The sequence below is a fragment of the Acanthisitta chloris genome, unplaced genomic scaffold (assembly GCF_000695815.1).
Source record: "Acanthisitta chloris isolate BGI_N310 unplaced genomic scaffold, ASM69581v1 scaffold30574, whole genome shotgun sequence".
In the NCBI taxonomy this organism is placed as follows: Eukaryota; Metazoa; Chordata; class Aves; order Passeriformes; family Acanthisittidae; genus Acanthisitta; species Acanthisitta chloris.
In genome coordinates this window covers 1,546-19,953 of record NW_008669197.1, presented here as the reverse complement: position 1 = coordinate 19,953, position 18,408 = coordinate 1,546, and the positions used below count along the sequence as shown (strand labels likewise).

The following is an 18,408-nucleotide window of genomic DNA, read 5'->3' as shown; positions in this document are numbered from 1 at the left end:
TTTCCCTCGCAAACAGATCCAGTTTTAACCAACATCTTCAAAAAACAGTCAGAGAGAGACCCAGTACAAAAACCATCAGAATGAAAAATGATGAGGGTAGAATGGCCTGTGTGGTAGGCATTGCTGCATCCACTCTAGTGCTACCTGGAAAGGTGAATTTGCCTTCTATTTCATCATTGCTTTAATAACCAGAGCAATTCATTACGCACCCACTGACAATCACCACTGCCAGTAGCTGTGGGTAGACTCTACTGCTGCTTAAGTTACATTGACATTTGACTTGGTAATCATCTGTTTTGTAACGGCAGAATTTTTATAGTAAGATAAAATGTATAATGGAGTTCACACCTATTTAAAATCTAACTCCCACATATGGAATTTAAAGGTTACATGGAACTTACCGAATAGTTTGCAGAGGAATGTGCACCTTCTTCACAATGATATCATACAGCAGTTTGTTTCTTAAAAAAAATATTGAGTTGAATTAAACATGATATATTCCATAAAGTGTTTCCAGTATCTACACAGTCAAAAAATACAATGCAAGGCAAAAAAAGCCTCAGTTCTATCCAAACTGCTGCAAGAGCTAACAAGTTTCTAGAATATATAAACAAATAAATAAATAAAGACCAAAACTGGCCTCTGCTGTACATGGTTACAAAGGCACAGGTATGGCTAAATCACAGCTCATTCTATAGCAAGTCTCTGTAAAAGGTTCATTTTCCCACCAGAAACTGCTGATAGGTTTCTACAGGCAAGATGCACTTGTTGATGTAACAAGTGGCTTAGAGTGAGGAAAGCAGGCCAGAGTGTTACTCAGAGTTCATCCAGCTGTTCTTTAAGGCAAATATCTGAAGGCTGCAAATTTCACTTATTCTGAAACCATTTCATCTAATGGCAGAGAATTTAAACGCAAAGGATCTCTACTCTTTTCCAGTTAGGTATTTGAATAAGATGAGATTCTTAACATCCCTTAACATCCTTTTCAAGAGACCCATGTGTCAGTTCAGGAATTACTGCATCCCGTGTTTGTGCTTACAGAGCAGAAACAAAATGCATTACAGAACAGCTGCAGCAATTCAGAGTGCTGCCTTCCTCCAAACATCCTTTCTGCCTCTTCGCAGGAGATTTTGACGCCCAAAGCAAAGCTGGTGACTAGATGGAAGAAATCACATCAGTGCTCCCTAAGTGGCCACAGTGCAGTGTGAGCCAGGCCCAAAACACACTCAGCTCCAGTTTGAGGCATGCTGGGTGGGTTGGCAAGGCAGAACAAAGCCATTCTACAATGACCTACTGATGTGGTATCAGCAGTGACCAGCAGTAGTGTCTTCAGCCTTCAGAGATCTGGGAGCTGCTGTCCATTCACATCTTGAAAGATGCTTATGATGCCTGTTACTGTGTTTTATAAAACACGAAAACTTCAAACTTTAGGCAAAAGCTAATATAAAACTTTCCAGCTTCAGGAATATTTTAAACACATCTGGAGTGTGCTACTGCTTCTGACAAAACACTGTCAGGAGAGTAGGGACAAACTTCAAACGAAAAACACTTTTAGAACATGCAGAAAACAATATAATTTAAGAATCTCTATATGGTTACCTAGTAACAAAACCCCTGAACTAACAAATATACACAGATTTATTTGTAAATTGTTAACAAAAAAAAAAAGGGAGCAGCTAAAACTCCTTTCCAGTGTAGCAGTAACAGATTACTGTGATTTGTATTTTACAAACTGGAGAAGTCCAGGTATCCCTTTAACACTGCTGATCTAAATAAAAGCAAATACAAGAAAATATAAGCCAGATAACAAAGGAAACAGTACCTGAAAGCGACAGATTCCAATATAGCTCGTACAAGATGGTTTCTGGTAGTGGAAGGTTTCAGCCCCATGAAAGAGGCACACAAATATGGGTCATTCACAGAAACCTGCAGAAAAGATTTCACCATGAGTTCATTGACTTGTATTTGCAGGTTTTTGAGAAAAGAGTCAAATAGTAAGAAAAAAAAATCACTTACGACAATTACAGGCAGCATAGTGAAAGCAGAAAATTGAAAACAATATGTAAGAAGTATATAGTGTTATTTTAGCTTACTCAGTGAGCAGTTTAAACAGCTTCTTTCAACAGCAAAAGGTGTAAGTGACTTCTTCCAAATCTGACATACTAAGACTAATCCATATGATTTCTCTTTAAAATACACATAGTGTACCCTTTAAGTGTCTAGGACAGGCCACACTGATATTGCTGAGCTCTAGCAAGAATACTCCCCCTTCTTTTGTTAAAACATTCCTGAACTACTGAAAGATGAATTGACTTTTAAAAGTAACAATGAACAGGATGGTAATACTTTTTATTAGGGTACACTACATCTTGTTATCAGTGACACCGATAAACACAGTCCAGCTAAAACACGAATGGTCACTGAGTTGTCTTGTTTTTGGAGGAGAACTAGAGGATCAGTTTATGACTCTCCTCTCCACCCTTCACTCCTCCAGTGACCTTTACCACAAAATACTAGTCTGCTGATCTGTACCTGGTTTGTGACAATGTTAGATCTTATTTTCACTCCAGACAGTAATTTTTAAACTGAAACAATCCTTTCTGGTTGTATTATGCTAAATTCAATTATGACAACACTTACAAAAAGTTTGAGTTTCATGCTTCTAAAATATATACACACATATTTATAAAGTTAAGGAAGTGCCATCAGATGTTAAACAAAAACATACCCAAACCAACCAAAACCCCAGCAATGTACCAATAGGTACACACAACCAAAAGGAAAACTGGCATTTTGAGAAATTCCTAAATAGAAGAAACTTCTGCATTAGAGTTAAAGAAAATATTCCTTTAGTTTCCATATATAAGTACCCCTGCCACTCTAAGAATGGAACCACTTGTCCAGCTCAGTAGCATAATATGTATTCATGTCTTCCAAGTTAACAGATTTTCATATGCAACGTAATAAACTAAAAAGCATAGACTCATATCCTACATAAGGGTATCTAGAAAGAATCAATCGTTTAAAAAAAACAACCCCAAAGTAGCAGTGCATATATATGCACACACCCCAGTGCAGAGCCCTACATTTCTGCTCTTACTGTTAACCACAGCAATGACTCTGGAAACTCCTGTCTCTAGCAGGATGAGTCAAAGGAAAAAAATGATTAATGCAAATATTCTCTCCATTTCAAGTACCCTTTCACAATGATGTTCCCCTCAGTGCACTACACCACAGCAGTAGAATCCAGTAAGAAAGAAACTTGTTCATATTGCCTTATTACAGATGAGTAGAGAAACATTTCACTTTGTGCAGGAAGTGACCACATGAGTTTCCTCAGAACCTTCCCTAATGGTGATTGCTCTGGGGTGTAAGAAACATCGTGATAGAATCAGTTTGTGTTAGCATCTAGTCAGTGAAGCTAAACACAGGACACATTACAGTCCCACAAGTGTTCAACTGTCCCTTTCCATAGCCTTTCATCCACTTGGTTTCTAAATCCATACACATTCTGTTCCCGTGAGGGTACACGTGCCATGGTGCACGGGAATAATCAGGAGACTTAAAAAGCAAAGAAACCCACACTGGTGGATACTATTAGTGGTTACTAGATGTCACAGTTAAAGAGAAATCTGTTCAATTTTTAGAGAATACCTCATAAATGTAGACTGGGAATATTAGAATTAGGGAAAAGAGACTGAATCCATGTTTACCCAGAAGCTAGCTGGGGTTCCTTATGGAGACAGTGTCAAGAAAGCAAGGGGGAGAAAAACCCACAAACAAAACCTACGACCAAAAAAGGTTTTGCCAGCATCTCTAGAACTTGAGTATTAATAAAGGTTCAAAAAAGGTTCAGAATGCCATTTCTCTGCCTCAGGATTCCTGTCTGCAAACACTGGAATTTAGCAGCACAGTTACTCACAGTAAATGCTAAATGGAGGCATCTTAGCTCCATACCCCTAGTGACTAGGGTGGCTGTTTAAGAGAAGGTAGCTGGGCTATCTGGAGAAGAAATTAAATTCTTCTCTGCCTTCTTCCACTAGCATACAGGATTCACACAGAAGTTAGGTTAAAGATGTTAAATTTCTTCAGAAAAAAAACACTAGTCCTGGACATGATCAAACTGAATGCGGTAGACAAATGAAGACAGATGTAAAAACACCTTTTAGAAACACACAGAGATGAGCTGCTATATATTCAACCCAATCAGTTCTGAGAGAAGTCCACCATACTGAGTTTGCTCATTCCCAGGAGAAGTGTCTAAATAATAACTTTGCTTTTTGTAACATTGGGACTTACAATCTTGCTCATACCTTTACACATTCTGATGACTCGCAACCTACGTCTTGAAAAAAGGCAGAATCAAAGGAATTGTTTTAGAACAGTGCTTAGAAGTATTGTCTCAATGCAGGCTCTGCAGGAGGCAGAGAATCTATGATTTCTGTCTCTGCAGGCACTGAGTTATGGTGAGCAAATCATTTAGCTTATCTGTCCTCCAGTAATTCCCTGTTTGGTAGGGTTTCTCAAGGGGGTGGTGGTGGTGAAGCATATGACCATGACCTTCATATACTGTGGAGTGTGACAGACAAAAAGAACCTGAGCAGTACAGGATGAATAGGTGTGATAAGCTGTAAATTACTACATTTAAACATGTAAAAGTTAAATTTTTAAATGGGTTATTAAAAATATATTCTCTATTTTGTTAATAATTTTACCTGGAAACCTGGAATGAAACAAACGCCTTGAGAATCAACAATACTCCGTGCCATTTTTGCTGTTTCATCTACATTGGTGAAAAGATCTGTAAAGATGCATAAGTTGTAGGCTTTTATTATTTACTTCGATTTCTTCATTTTGTCTCACTAAGAGACAAAAGTCTAGAGTTAGACTATTTGCTTTTGTAATAATCTCAAATTACATGTTCTAAGGGAAATGATCACTTCTCCACTATTTCACGTCCATCAGTCACACTAAAAAAGCCAAACTACTCAGATGAAGGCTAAAACCCAAAAGGATCCTCTCATATTTGTTGTGCTACTGCCTTTTCATCTTCACACCCTGGAAGAGGTCATTAGCTTTCCAAACAGACAGAAGTGGGAACTGAGACTTATCACAATGGCACTCTAAGAGTGTTCACAAAACTTAACACAATTTTCTTCCCCAAAGATGTCACTGTCAGCCCAATCACCAAATGACTACAGAGAGAGTCCTTAATACCTGTATTTTATCAGCACCCTTAGTTTCTTTACAAGTGACTGACACATAAATAAGGTAATCACCCCTTATGACAGTATCACCTCTTGGACAGACACTACTTTCATTCTCTGCCTAGCCAGCTGTCTCCTTTCATAACTCTCCAGACTCAATCACTTGTTCTTCACCCACCTGTAATTCTTGTGTTAACACCCATCTTCTGCAGTTTTAACTAATAACATCCTTATGTGGCCACATAACATGTTCTTCCAGAACAGAGGTCTCCTGTACATGAGAGCAATTGCTGCTTCTTGTCTAAAAACTGAATCACCTATTAAAGATAGATTAACCTAATCTATCTCATTTACCTTTGAAAAATTCATCTTGGCAACTTATCAGGAGTTTCAATTTACCTTTGTAACCTTCATGAATTTGTTTGAAAACTTTGGATTCTACTGTGCTCAGACTAATAAACCTAAATCACATCTTTTCCTTTTTGTTGTATTTGCTAGTACTGAATTTATATACATAGTAACTCTATACCAGGACAGAAAATAAAAAGGTTAAGTAAGATTGACTTCATGTTGAAATTCCACATACTACTTCTTCAAAATTCCTAGAAGTGATATGATCCCACTAAAAGAAGTCCATTAAGCTAAGTTGGCCTTGCTGCAGAAATTCCTGTTTCCAAACCTTTACCACTACTACTTCTCATCTTCATCCATGTTGAGCCTCACCACCTTTATTGAGGCCATTGGTTTACCTTGTATTTTGGCCCAATTCTTCTTCTCTAGAGCAAAAGTTTTACCCTTCTCTAAAGCTGATTAAAGTTTCTGAATTCTGCTTCTCTGCAATAATATTTTCAGAAAATAAAGGTCTTACTTGTTACAGAGTTTAAAGCAGCATTCTTTACCTCCCTCTACAACATCCCCTTGTCTTTCCTGTGGCAGCAATTGTCATTGTTCATTTTACTGCTGAGTAGCTAAAAATCCTTTATATTTCTGCATATACTAATAATATCCACTTTGAGTAGTGATAAGCTCCGTATGGATAAGTATCCATTTTACTTATGGAATCTGAAGTAGCAAACTGATGTATGTACCACTGGTGCTTGAGTCTACTACACTGAACTGTGTATGGAATTAAGCAATTTCCTCAAAAACCTAGTGACTGTTACTCTCTAGGCTCAGTCAAACATTGGACCATGAAGACTCGAGGACCAATCTGAGTCAAGGGCACATACCTGAGCACATGTATGCACATTTGCACCCAAAGCTGGCAACTTCAAGAAATGTGGGACTTTGTGGTGAGCTACACTTCAGGAAAACCTTTCTGAGACAATCCAAAGTTTGAGACATTAATTCCTTTTTTCATCTCAGTAAAAGTGTACTTAATTTCTAAGTAAGCCAAGTAAATTTCTAAGTTTAAATTACAGCAGTCAGAACAGTTGTCCTATAAACAACCATTGGATTTGAACATCGAGTTCTACAGAGCTAGTATTTTCTTAGCCTTTCATTAAACTGGAATGCAAAACCTTTCATTACATAATAATCCCAGACAAAAGGCACATTACTTCTACGTGAAGCAACATACACAACACCATTACTTGAGAAGTTCCTCATGTTTATTTTCATATTCATCAAACCTGTTATTAATTCTGAGGTGGATAACTAGAGACCTCTCAAAAGCATTGCAGCAAGTTCTTGTGGAATCAGGAAGTTTGTCATGCTCAAGAGAAAGCAAGTGCAGGAGTAAAATGCTTCAGGAAAATGAAAGCCTACGCAGGTAGGAGGATGTGAGGCAGAGTCTGAAGAGGAGATGACTGTGCAAACCAAACTCCTTGCAGTAAACACACTCAGCAGAGAACCTACCAACAAGGCTGTGCACTTCTGCTGTCCAAAACATGTGGGCAAGTTTCTTCAGTTAGGAATAATAAAACCAAGTCCAGTAACATAACTATGAACCCAAAAAAACCAGTTTCTTAAGCAGTTATATATTTTGCCTTCTATAAAATGAACTTTATTAATGTAAAATTAATAAACTTACTTATATCCTGAGCCCACTTTATAGCAGTGCCAATATCCGACATAGAGCCTTCCGTTAAGTAAACAACTTCTTCCCCAATCTTCCAACCAATCAGTGGGTAAAGGTCTTAATTATTTTCCATGAAACAAAACACATAGTTAAATTAAATGTTTCCAGAAAAACATACACAAGCATTCCCCACAATAAACCCAGCTAAAAAGAAATACATTTTATTCAATTCCTTTGCAGGATTCAAGCTAAAAAAAGTCACTGGTAGGGGTCAAATATATTGTTTAAAAATGTAGTGATGGAATTACAAGAGACTTAGGCAACAGGTTGTTAAACCCAGGTTAAATTAAAGAAAGAGAATAATCACTTTCAAATTACAAAAAATCCCCCTTTAAACTGAAGACCTATCTGCACTTACTTTGTTTATATGATTAAGAGATTGATAAATTTTTAGGTATGTTTTCCAATTTGTTTTAAGTCCATCTAATTTCCCTCAATGGTTTCTAAAAAGTCAGATTTTTTCCCAAACAAGACATGGAGGTTGGGCTTTCAGGTGGGCAACACAAACACTGAAACAAACACAGACACACAAAAACAGCAACACAAACTGAGAGCAGAAATCATATCCACAGAAGAGGGTGAAAGTGATATAGTTTTTAACTCATTTTTCAATATGCAATGCTTCCTTACATAGAAAGCAGAAAAGAGAACGAATTTCACAATTTGCCCATTCTTGTCCCCAGCAAAGGCTACTGCTGGTTCAGTATTGCATTTTACATCTGTGTTTGCCTTATACAGGTAACAAAAGCAAAACTCAAACTCACTAACAACACTTGGTGACACACTTTGCCTAGAAATATAAAGATTAGCACTTCTATGGTTTACATGATGGGATTTGCAGGAGGTTATGATTTCCACCAAAGTGTTTTAGCTCTGCAGGGACCCAAAAAAATTAGAATGGCTTGGAATTTTTTTCCCCTCTCTCTCTCTCAAGAAAGGCAGACATACATAGGGCAGACACTGTTACCTTATTTGAAAACACAGTACAGCACCTTTCAAAGAGATGTCAGCTTGCAGGTATTATTACATTGGGAATAAACTGCTAATAATAAGGATAAATGCAATGATTTGTTCTTGCCCTCTGCTCCCCACCAGATATCTTGAAACCTTAACAATGACTGGCAAGACATAGAACAGACAGTGTGAACACAACAACCTTCTTGTTTGCTACCTGCACGAGTAAGAACACAGCACAGGAATCCTGTAGAGTACTACTTCGAATGCTAAAGCAAAAAGACTTTGTTATCTAGCTGAACAGTAGATGTTCTCTGCCACTGCAGCTGGACAAAAGGCTTTTCAGGTCACTGAACAAGAACCTAAGCATTCAGTGGCCACTAAATAGCAACTTCACCCAACCAAGTACAGTAACTGCTGGAGTGAAGAAAGCACCCAGCCTTTATGGGACCTTGCTCAGGACCTAGAGATCATGGGTAATGCAACAAAGGTAAATGAGTCCCAGTTTACAAGGACCAGAAAAGCACCAGAAGGATCTAGGGATTCTCACTACTTTCTCAAGGTGACTTTGCTGATACGTGAGTGAGCCTCACAAAATCACTCCAGTTTGCTTGACTGTGTCCAAAAGAGTTGCATGGTAGTACTCGTGCGATTGCAGAAACTTGGTTAGTGCTGGAGGCACTCTGGTGCTTACAACATAAAACAATCATCAGCACCTATTCAGATGACAGCTTGTGTTTGCCTCTTGAAAGGGAAAAATGCTACACATATTTCCAGATCATTGGTGCAGGTGTCCCTTACAATCTTCAGTTTTTACCAAAGGTAAAGCCACAAAGGAAAAAACACCAAAAACTTCATTGAGCCAGAAGTCCCAAAGAAAGGCAGCAAATTAGGGTCAGAGAAGTCCATCAGATGGCCTTCTTAAAGATGTTCACACCAGAGTCTCCAGTAGTGTAATATAATCCTACCTCTAGGGAATGGAGCCACATGACACTTGGCATGACCAGAGTTACTAGGAACCACCAGACTGCCAGAGACAGGTTTTAAATCTATACAGTATCATTCCATCACTGAATTCTGAGAAGTGTTGTTCTTCAAGAAATGACTTCTTTTTTTCAAAACTGTCATACATAGAGCTAAATGTAGACCAGAAACTAGAACAGCAGCTAATAAGCAGCTTGCAAAGGATGCTGTATGGACTTATCTTGCAGTCTTAAATACATACATCAGCTTTAAAGACTGAACACATTACATTTCATGCCCAGGGCACTGAGAAAGGCAGGTATTTAACTTGTCCTACTAACCATACCCCACGACAGCCAAAGAACACAAGGAAAATAATTTTACCATAAATAACAGCCTAAAGCAGTAGAAGTTGCACAGACTGCCTTAGAAGATTTTAACTCCTATCAGATCACAATAGCTAAGGATTTTCTTAAAGAAAAACCAAATGGAAAAACCTTACAGCATGTTTTTCCACTATTACATTTCCATAGACTACATATGATTTCCTAAGTAAAAATATCATCATGATGACATGATTAATTAGCCTAAAAAGCATTAGCATTCATAGGGAATTCAATGCCAATGCTATTCAGTTCTTCCAGACTTGTGCTGCTAAGTCTCCCTAGCACACTGCAGTCCCCTTCCCAGCCCCACTCCTCCCACTGTAAGTTGCAGACTTCTCAAAATCAGCAACTCTTTAAAAACACGACAGGGAGAGACTGTGTAGGCAAATTTACTTCAGTATCATCTGTTGGTCTCTTGACAAACAGCCATCTATGACAAATCAACAAGCTTGACAGACCACAAATGTTCAGAATGACAAAGTTTTAAACACTAGAAACACATTAGGGAACCCATATCTAATATTTTAAAAGAAAACTAATCCTGCATTTTCTCACTGCAAGTGCTAAGGTCACAAGGGGAGGAACTTACAGTGATCCACTGGAACATTTTGATGTGAGAAGCAAGAGGACCAATCCCTTTTTTCTCCATCCCTGTACTGTATAATACTGCTATCAAGAACAGGTAAAGGAAAAAAAAAATGCAGGTAGCAGATACTAATATGATGTTACTTACATTTCCTTCCTGAGAAGCATACTTCAGGATAACCAAGATTTACATTTCCAATGAAAAATTTCCAGTCTTCTGTTCTGAAAGCACTCCCAAGATAAAGATAGAAGGAAAAACATAGCCCTGTTTTATCCCTACGTGTACCCTCATCACTATCAGCTATCAAGGAACAGCTGAAAGACTGAAATACCCTAAAATCAAAATTTCACTTACTTCTCCCTGACGCAAAGAGATGCTCTCCAGTATTCACATTCCAGAAACCTCCTGTTCCCATTGTCAGTTTGACATCTCCTGGGTGAAAGCAGCATTCTCCAAACATAGCTGACTGCTGATCACCTACCTGTCAGAGCAACAAAACCAGTGCCACAAGTTAGCTATCAACTACCCCCTACAACAGAGTTGGGTTTTAAAACACCATCACAAGCAGTTCAGAGTTCTGAATACAGCTAACCACTCAGAAAGGAACTGAGCATTTGGAGAGGACTCTCATGCAATTTCTTAGATATTTGCAGGCCATTCCAACAGTCACACTTATCACTGACACCAAATTACACCAGGTTTGGATGTGACATGAATGTCTGTAGTATTGCTTGCAATACACTCTAAAGTGTTATGGAAACAAAGAAATACTTGACAAAGATAAATGGGGCACTGGCAATCCCAGGAGCTAAGCAGAGTAGCTTGGCTTGAATTCCTTTGTCCAAACAGAAAGGTGAAGTTTTGAGGTACTGCCTTCCATTTTCCTTCACACCCCTCCTGTACCAAATGATTACATGCTCAGTTTTTCAACAATTATGATGGTTGCTAAATATTAAAATGCATTAAATGTATTACTTATATTTTTGCCTTGGTGAAACAGTAAATTGACAGATAAATTTAGCCTGCAGGTCTTTAAAAATTGCAAGAGAAATTCATGTTAGCTAGGTGACAGTTTTTCTGCTTAGCTCAATTCAAGCAGATTTTGCTACAAGTCATCAATTTAGAAAAATAATGTGTTTTCTTGTGCGAATTCTAACTACTGAGGCAAGAACATGTTATTTGCCACTTATCTTTGGGGGGTAGAGACAAACGGTACCAAAAGTGACCACAAGTGGATCTGTTAACAAATACTCTTACATTTGTGCAGAGTATCACTGAAGTCAGACCAGAATGGACTCTCTTGCACAATTTTATATAGAAAAACTGATTTTAAGACAGCCAAGACACACATTACCAGAGCTGAGTCTTATATTCAGTGCATTTGGTCACCTAATCTCAGTGGATTTCAACCTCTAGAAATCCCCATTTCTCTCTCCTCCTTTCCTCCTAAGGCTGTAAACTGAGTTTTTGGATAAAAATTCAATAACCGATTCTCCTGTAGTTAAGTCATAGAAAAGAAATGGAGAATACTTATGAAACAAGCAAGTACTAAATCAAAGCCAGGTAAGTAGAACATAGGTACAAATATTTAAGTAAGAAAATATTTTCACTCACCACTGCCATTATTGGAATAGGCACCCCAAATATTTCAGAGTCAGCTGATCCAAAGTTGAAGCTTAAAACAAACGTTATGAAATGTCACAACAGTAGATTGACTTTTTTGTTAAAATGACATCTGGGGACACGAGGCCTGGGTCTGCATCACATGGGAAAAGTAATGCTACTGATTTTTTGTAAAGAAAACACTGGAACTATCACTTTAAGAAACACTTACAGTAAAAATGAAACTTTGGACTCTATAACTGTAACTGTAAATCATTTTTTGTGTACCTGCATATTACTTGGGCTGTGCAGATCATGGGGCAGTTTTCTGAAGGCAATAAATTTTACAGTTATCAAATTCTTTTACTCATGCCTCATAGTTACCTTGTGTCTTTCACTGGTGGATAAATAGACATTGGAATAGAAAGCAGACTACACAACGTGGGGTTCCAACTTCTCTGAAATAAAATGGAAAAAGTAAAACCAGTAGGAAATCCCTGCGAAGCAGAACAAATAGCAACAGCTTTTCAGAACAACACGTACCGTAAAGGGCTCGAACACGCCTGTAGAACTGGCATTTGAGTAATCTGTAGCATACACAGAACCTGTCATTCAAAAGAAAAAAAAAAAGTAAGATTTTTAGGTATCCAAATACCTAAGGGCTTTCTTTAAACATCTCCTTGACTCCCATGAAATATAAACTAAGTGTGTATGAGCAAAATCCTAAGGACAAAATGAGCACACAGATTTGACCTGCCACTCACTGTCATGTGTATACACTACTTACCTGACTTCCCCTCAGGAACCTGGCTAAAAGAGCCACCAGTACCACACCAACTCCATCCCTCCCAGTCACAATCTATCCAACTCCATGTTTGGAGCAATTCTTTATTCTTTTCCTTTCACAGGTACTTTACTTCAATCCACACCAATCAGTTCTGTTAGTCCTCTTTACATCATACGTGCTTAAAAGGTTGATTACACTGGATAATTACCACCCTTCCAGGTCAGCCCAAAGAACAATTAATTCAGGAGTTCATTTTTTTTAACAGTAAACACATTACAATACGTCTCAATTATAAAAAAGCACAAACGGCAAAACCAGTATTTGAATCTAACTTTGGATAATATAGAGCTGACAGTCACAAAGTACTTCCCCAATTCCAGCGTGTTGCACTGATATTGAGGAGGAACTGTAACACTCACCTTTAGTCAGTCTGTACAGTAACCATGTGTCAACTGTTCCGAAGCAGCAGTTATTTTTTTTGGCAGCTTCTTCAGCCTGGGAAAAACATGCATACAAAACCAGTATTTACAACTGGGTACAATTGAGAGAAATGTATTTCCTGATACCTTTTCTCATTTTCTTCATGGTTCATGAGAGTGTCCCCAGGAAATAAGTCTATGGTAGCAAATTTTTCTCCTAAAGAGGTCGAGTTGGCTATTGAACTAATATTGTCATACAAGTTTATGCTCCTAACAGAGATTAAGTACATTTTCTTCCAGCTGCTACTAGAGAAAGAAGAGCAACTAATTTTCTACTGTAATGTGAAGGAAAACTTTATAGTCTCAATTATAACAGTGGTGAAGGAGTGGTGGAGAAAGAGAACAAGGTCCTGCATACAGCACTGAAATATGAAATTAACAGAAATAAGAAGTGTATTTTAAAGCATTTGACAACCATAGAGACAAAGCCATTGTTTTCTGGTTTGCACTGTCTGTGAAGAGTTCAAAATGTTGTTTTCCTTGGCATCTTATTTGCCTCTAGAATAGGAAATTCAGGTTTCATCTAATTTCCACTAACCAGTAACATTTACAAGTACAGAATTCATAAACAGAACATACAAACTAATCTGCTCAGAACATGACTGAACATATTGTTCTCTGTAATCCAAAGCCATGATTTTCTGAGCTTCTTGGTTTGACAGTCACATATTTCAAATATCAGTATGAAGACAAAATTTGGGAGAGTGTTCATCTCGCACTGAAAACTCAGCAGCTGCATGACCTTCAATTCCATAATCCTCCAAATTCACACCTCACATTTTCAACAGGTCCAACCAACACATGCCAGTAAAAAATTGTATTTGACCTTCTCAGTACTTAGCTATGTGACAGAAAACACCAGTCAAAAACTCAGAAGGTTTGGGGGTTTCTTTACATGGGGTAGAAAATGGATAATCAATTTTCTTCAAAAATAACTTGAAAATCAACACAGAAAATAAGATGACTGAAATGATAAATACTATAGAAGAAAGAAGGAAAACGGTAAGGATTGGAGCAATGAATATAGCAACAAATAGCTCTGGGCTCATTAGTCCATTAGATTATTCCAACACAACTTCTTTTATGTGTATTTTCCAATTTACACTGCAACAAAATGCAAAATAAATTGCAGCATCTGACTGTCCAGTATGGTATTATTTGTGAAACTGCAAAATATTGGAATAATGCAGAGTGGAAAGCTAAGAGGGCTCATTGAAAATACATACAGCTGTCATGCAAAACTGGAGTGCAAACAACTGCAAAACAAAGTACAGTTACTGCCTGCACTAATTATATAATTACATCAAGAGAAATAAGGTGATCTGATTATGTTCCTTATGCAAGAAGAAAACTTTTTACTACTACACATTTCCAGAATCAGAGGAAAAAGTTGTATGAACATGAGCAGATACTTAGGAAGACAGGCTTTGAACATGAACACTGACCAAAGTCATCTGTTCTGGTTCTTCTGAGGAAAAGAACATGCAAGACAAAACTAAAGAGGTTACAGCCAACCCAAGTCACTAACCACTAAGAAAGCTATTACTTGTCCCTTCCCATCTTACCTCAGGTATGTTTTTAAAAACCCATGACAACTTCATAGAAGTTTGTTGTGTTGAAAAAGTAAGAAAACTTGGTGCCAAATATCGATCATTCCCAGTTAAGAAATGAAGCACTGTAAAAATAACATGGATTACCTGTTTCAAAAGAAAACAGTTACTTAATTTTTAATCTCACCCTTTAAAGGCTTCTGATCAATTGTCTTTAGAGGAGGACAACACAGAGGAGAGCTGCTGACATGAGATCAGATACAGAAAGCTAACTTTGTTAGAGAATCCTTAGGTAGGATTGTGCAAGGATTGTCTGTTTCCCTGAGTTCTGCTGGCACACTGACAGACTCTGCATTACAAAGACTGGCCACCTGTATGAGCACAATGCATGATGTGGCTGACAGCATTACACTCACTGCTATTCCAGTGAAAGGTCTCCTACAGCTGACAGGCTCAATCATAACTAAGATTTACCAAAATTTAGTCACCAAGCTTGCACAGAAGAAATCAGTGGCAAACCTGAGAGCTTAATTTCCTATTGTGAGTGTGCTAGCTAGTTTCCATTTAGAGGAAGAATTACTTCTGGTTTTCTACTTAGAGCAAATCTTTCTCTTCTAAAGGCACAAAACATGAGCCATGAGCAGCATAAAATGTACCTTCTATAGATAACCTGAGCAAAGAGTACATGAAAAAACCAACCCAAGAAACAAGAAGCCCAAAACTCTGCCAACCAAGAACTACCTACCTACATCACACAATTATGCTGTAGTAGTGTTAACATGCAACATTTTAACATAACAAAGAGACTAAAAAGATACAAAATGTGTGTTAGACCTACAGGTATCTTCTTCCAAATTAATCACCTTCAGGCTACTGGTACTGCATTTTTTTCTTGACACTACCTTCCATGCTACTATTGCTCAATTAAATGCTTTTAGGCCACAGCACATCACATTACCATGAGAACAGCACACCTGCAGTATTTTGTATATTGCCCTTACTGTCAAAACTGAAACAGCTCTAATATGTCCAGCACAGTTTTACCTTCAGCAGAAGGGACTTATTCCAGGAATTCACAAGTTCAGCACTTCTTAAGTCTTGCCAACTTATGAAATTATGAAAAGGCTTCCCTGTCCTCCTGAAAAACAGCATTTGAACATTTCCTCTTTAAAACTACAGAACACAGATTGCCCAAACAATTCACCATCACTCAGCATTTCCAATCAGGACACTAGATCAATTCCTAAAATAAGTGCATACCCTCCTGGTGGATTTGAGGAATTAGTAATAGGCATGAGGACACTCTGAGTGTGAGACTTCTCACCAGACCTAGAAAATATGTATGTACTCATCTCTTCCAGAGCACTAAGAACAAAACAAGGGGCCATACACTTACAAGCTGTTCTGAACTTCTATAAGGTATGGCTGCACAAACACAAGAGAACATGAATGACTGACAATTTTTACTTTCAGGTTATGAATTGATTGAGTTCAACATTTCTACAATCTGTTTCCATCCAGTCTATGAATATAAATTCCTTTTAAAAACATACAATAGACATACTTGTGCCATGTAATGAAAGTTCCTCTCTGCGTGGAGATGCCAAGACCAGCAATTTGCCTCATGTGAAGTCCTGCAGCTGAAAACCAAACAACACACACAAATGAAGCATTTATTTGAAGAAACAAGAAAATACAGCTTTTAACTATAAACACTATGGAATACTTAGAAAATTAATAGTTTACGAGAACATAAATCTCTACAGACTGCTCAAGGAAGTGGCTAGAGCAGCAAAATGTTAGAGAACTCTGAGTCAGACAGCTGAAGCTGATAAACAAACCTATGTCTTTTCCACAAGCAGTTGTGGTACACTGACCCTTTCTGCCTCCTGAAGGGTCAGTTGATACTTTACATGAACAGTCCCAGAGACAGGCAGGCAAATTACATATGCCTATGTAATCAATTAAAATGTGCATTTCACATGGATGAATGTGACCGAAAGCACAAACAGAAGTCCCTTTACAGACTGATGGAAAGAATTTCTACAAAGAAACAAAACTAGGTTGATCCTGTAGGCAGTAAACAACGTCAGTATGCAATGATTTTTGCATCACTTTAATAACGACATGTCTCACCTTAGTCATTTCTTGAGCAATCTTTCAAAATTCTGAGAACAAGTTTGTTTAAACCACACACCACTGAATCCAATAACCATGCCCTACTGAAGTGCCACTTCCAAATCAGAAGTGCAAAAATTTACACTTGGCATACACCAATTCTGCTGTGAAACCTTACCTTCAAGTAAGTGTTATAGAACATTTTTTCTAATATATATAACTGTAACTAATCAAGTATGTCCACAGCTATATTCAAAGCAGCCCTGGTCAGCTTTCTAAGTACCTCCATGCATCATTCCAAAAGAAATATTACGCAAAGAAAACATACACTGAGAAATTCCACTTAAATGACAGACAGCCTATTTTGTCCTAAGTACTGTAACTCTGAAGGGCACTCAATCCACCTACTTGAACAAATCACAGGGTAACTATGTCTTCCTCATACATGTTCTCACATTAACTTTCACGTGCAAAGTTATCCCCCTGTGTGAGCACATCCTGTGGACTCTACACTTGACACCCACTCTGTGACAACTACAGAAGGGCTTTCACAGAGAAAGGGCATGTCCTGTGCTGCCCAACTCCACATGTGTTTCTGCACCTTCCCTTACACTGGTCCTCCCATTCAGACAGGCAATGCTATCAAGCCCTCAATCAGCTGAAAATTAAACCAGTGCTTTCGCAAGGAAACCTGCTCCAGCTGCCTGCACAAGTGCCACTGGTAGTGTACAGGAGGAGGACCTGGGAGTGGGGCAGCCTGAAAACAGCACTATTTCTTTTTCAGGCAAAGCCATACAAGTACTACCACAGCTCACTATGGATTAGGGGCATGTGCTACTCCTCCCCATCTCCACAACCCACATGCTCCCACCACTTTCCCTGTGTCAGCTATCACACTCTCTAGACACCTACATGAGCAAAGGTAACTTCCATTAAAGAAAACAACAAACCAAAAGACAAGTGGGATGTTCTACAGCTAAGCTGTCCTTTGGATAGGTCAAACTAGTGCCAGAGGAAGAGAGGGGCTGGCACCACACAGCCAGCAGTTTCCACCCTTAGGTAATACCAAACTACATCAGCTCATCCACCCACACACGGAATCACATGTTCAGCTCGACGTGCCCTGTAAACTAAAATGTTCCTATGCCTTCCTTCAGCTCCCAGTCAGTCTTCCTGCCCCTGGTACCACACCCTCTCTTGCACCAGCACAAACACTGGTGAAGTTCTGCTGGCATAAACAAAGGGACAGTGATTTGACTCTTGAAGCTGCTCTGGACTTGATGCAACCCCATAAAAAGGAGGATGGGACTACTTCTTTTGACAGCAGCATGGGGTTATGCTTACATACACAACCGCTTAAAAATGACTTGCTGACAGTGTGCCACAACCAAAGCTTCCCCTTTTAAAATCTGAAAAAACTTGCTTCCTGATTTGCCCCACAGAATGGGAGGGAAGGAAGACACGAAGGTCTTTGGGAGTTGAGGTGGCATTGCTATTCTTGTGACAGAACAGTTGTGGCTGCTGAGAAAACAAACCAAGAGCCCAAAATAATCAGCTGCAGCTTACACCTGCTGATGGTTACTTTCCCTGTTGCCTGGCAGCCTTCTAAAGGAAGAGATGAGCAGATCTGCCTGGAGGCAAGCTTGGAGACAGAGTAACACCTGGAGACCAAACTGCAAGAGGGGCTGAACAGGAG

General features: G+C 38.6%; 1 protein-coding gene across 1 annotated transcript in view; it reads right to left on the bottom strand.

Moving 5' to 3' along the window:
• GK5 (glycerol kinase 5 (putative)) overlaps nucleotides 1-18,408 on the bottom strand; it is a gene marked incomplete at its 5' end in the record, with an annotated part of 22,579 nt that overhangs the window by 3,146 nt on the left and 1,025 nt on the right. Inside the window, 12 exons of the mRNA XM_009073235.1 lie at nucleotides 402-461; nucleotides 1,823-1,926; nucleotides 4,716-4,801; nucleotides 7,240-7,344; nucleotides 10,531-10,653; nucleotides 11,787-11,851; nucleotides 12,163-12,236; nucleotides 12,322-12,383; nucleotides 12,985-13,060; nucleotides 14,610-14,741; nucleotides 15,639-15,732; nucleotides 16,159-16,234. Coding sequence (XP_009071483.1) covers nucleotides 402-461; nucleotides 1,823-1,926; nucleotides 4,716-4,801; nucleotides 7,240-7,344; nucleotides 10,531-10,653; nucleotides 11,787-11,851; nucleotides 12,163-12,236; nucleotides 12,322-12,383; nucleotides 12,985-13,060; nucleotides 14,610-14,741; nucleotides 15,639-15,732; nucleotides 16,159-16,234 — 1,057 coding nt within the window. The remainder of the gene's footprint in view (nucleotides 1-401; nucleotides 462-1,822; nucleotides 1,927-4,715; nucleotides 4,802-7,239; nucleotides 7,345-10,530; nucleotides 10,654-11,786; nucleotides 11,852-12,162; nucleotides 12,237-12,321; nucleotides 12,384-12,984; nucleotides 13,061-14,609; nucleotides 14,742-15,638; nucleotides 15,733-16,158; nucleotides 16,235-18,408) is intronic.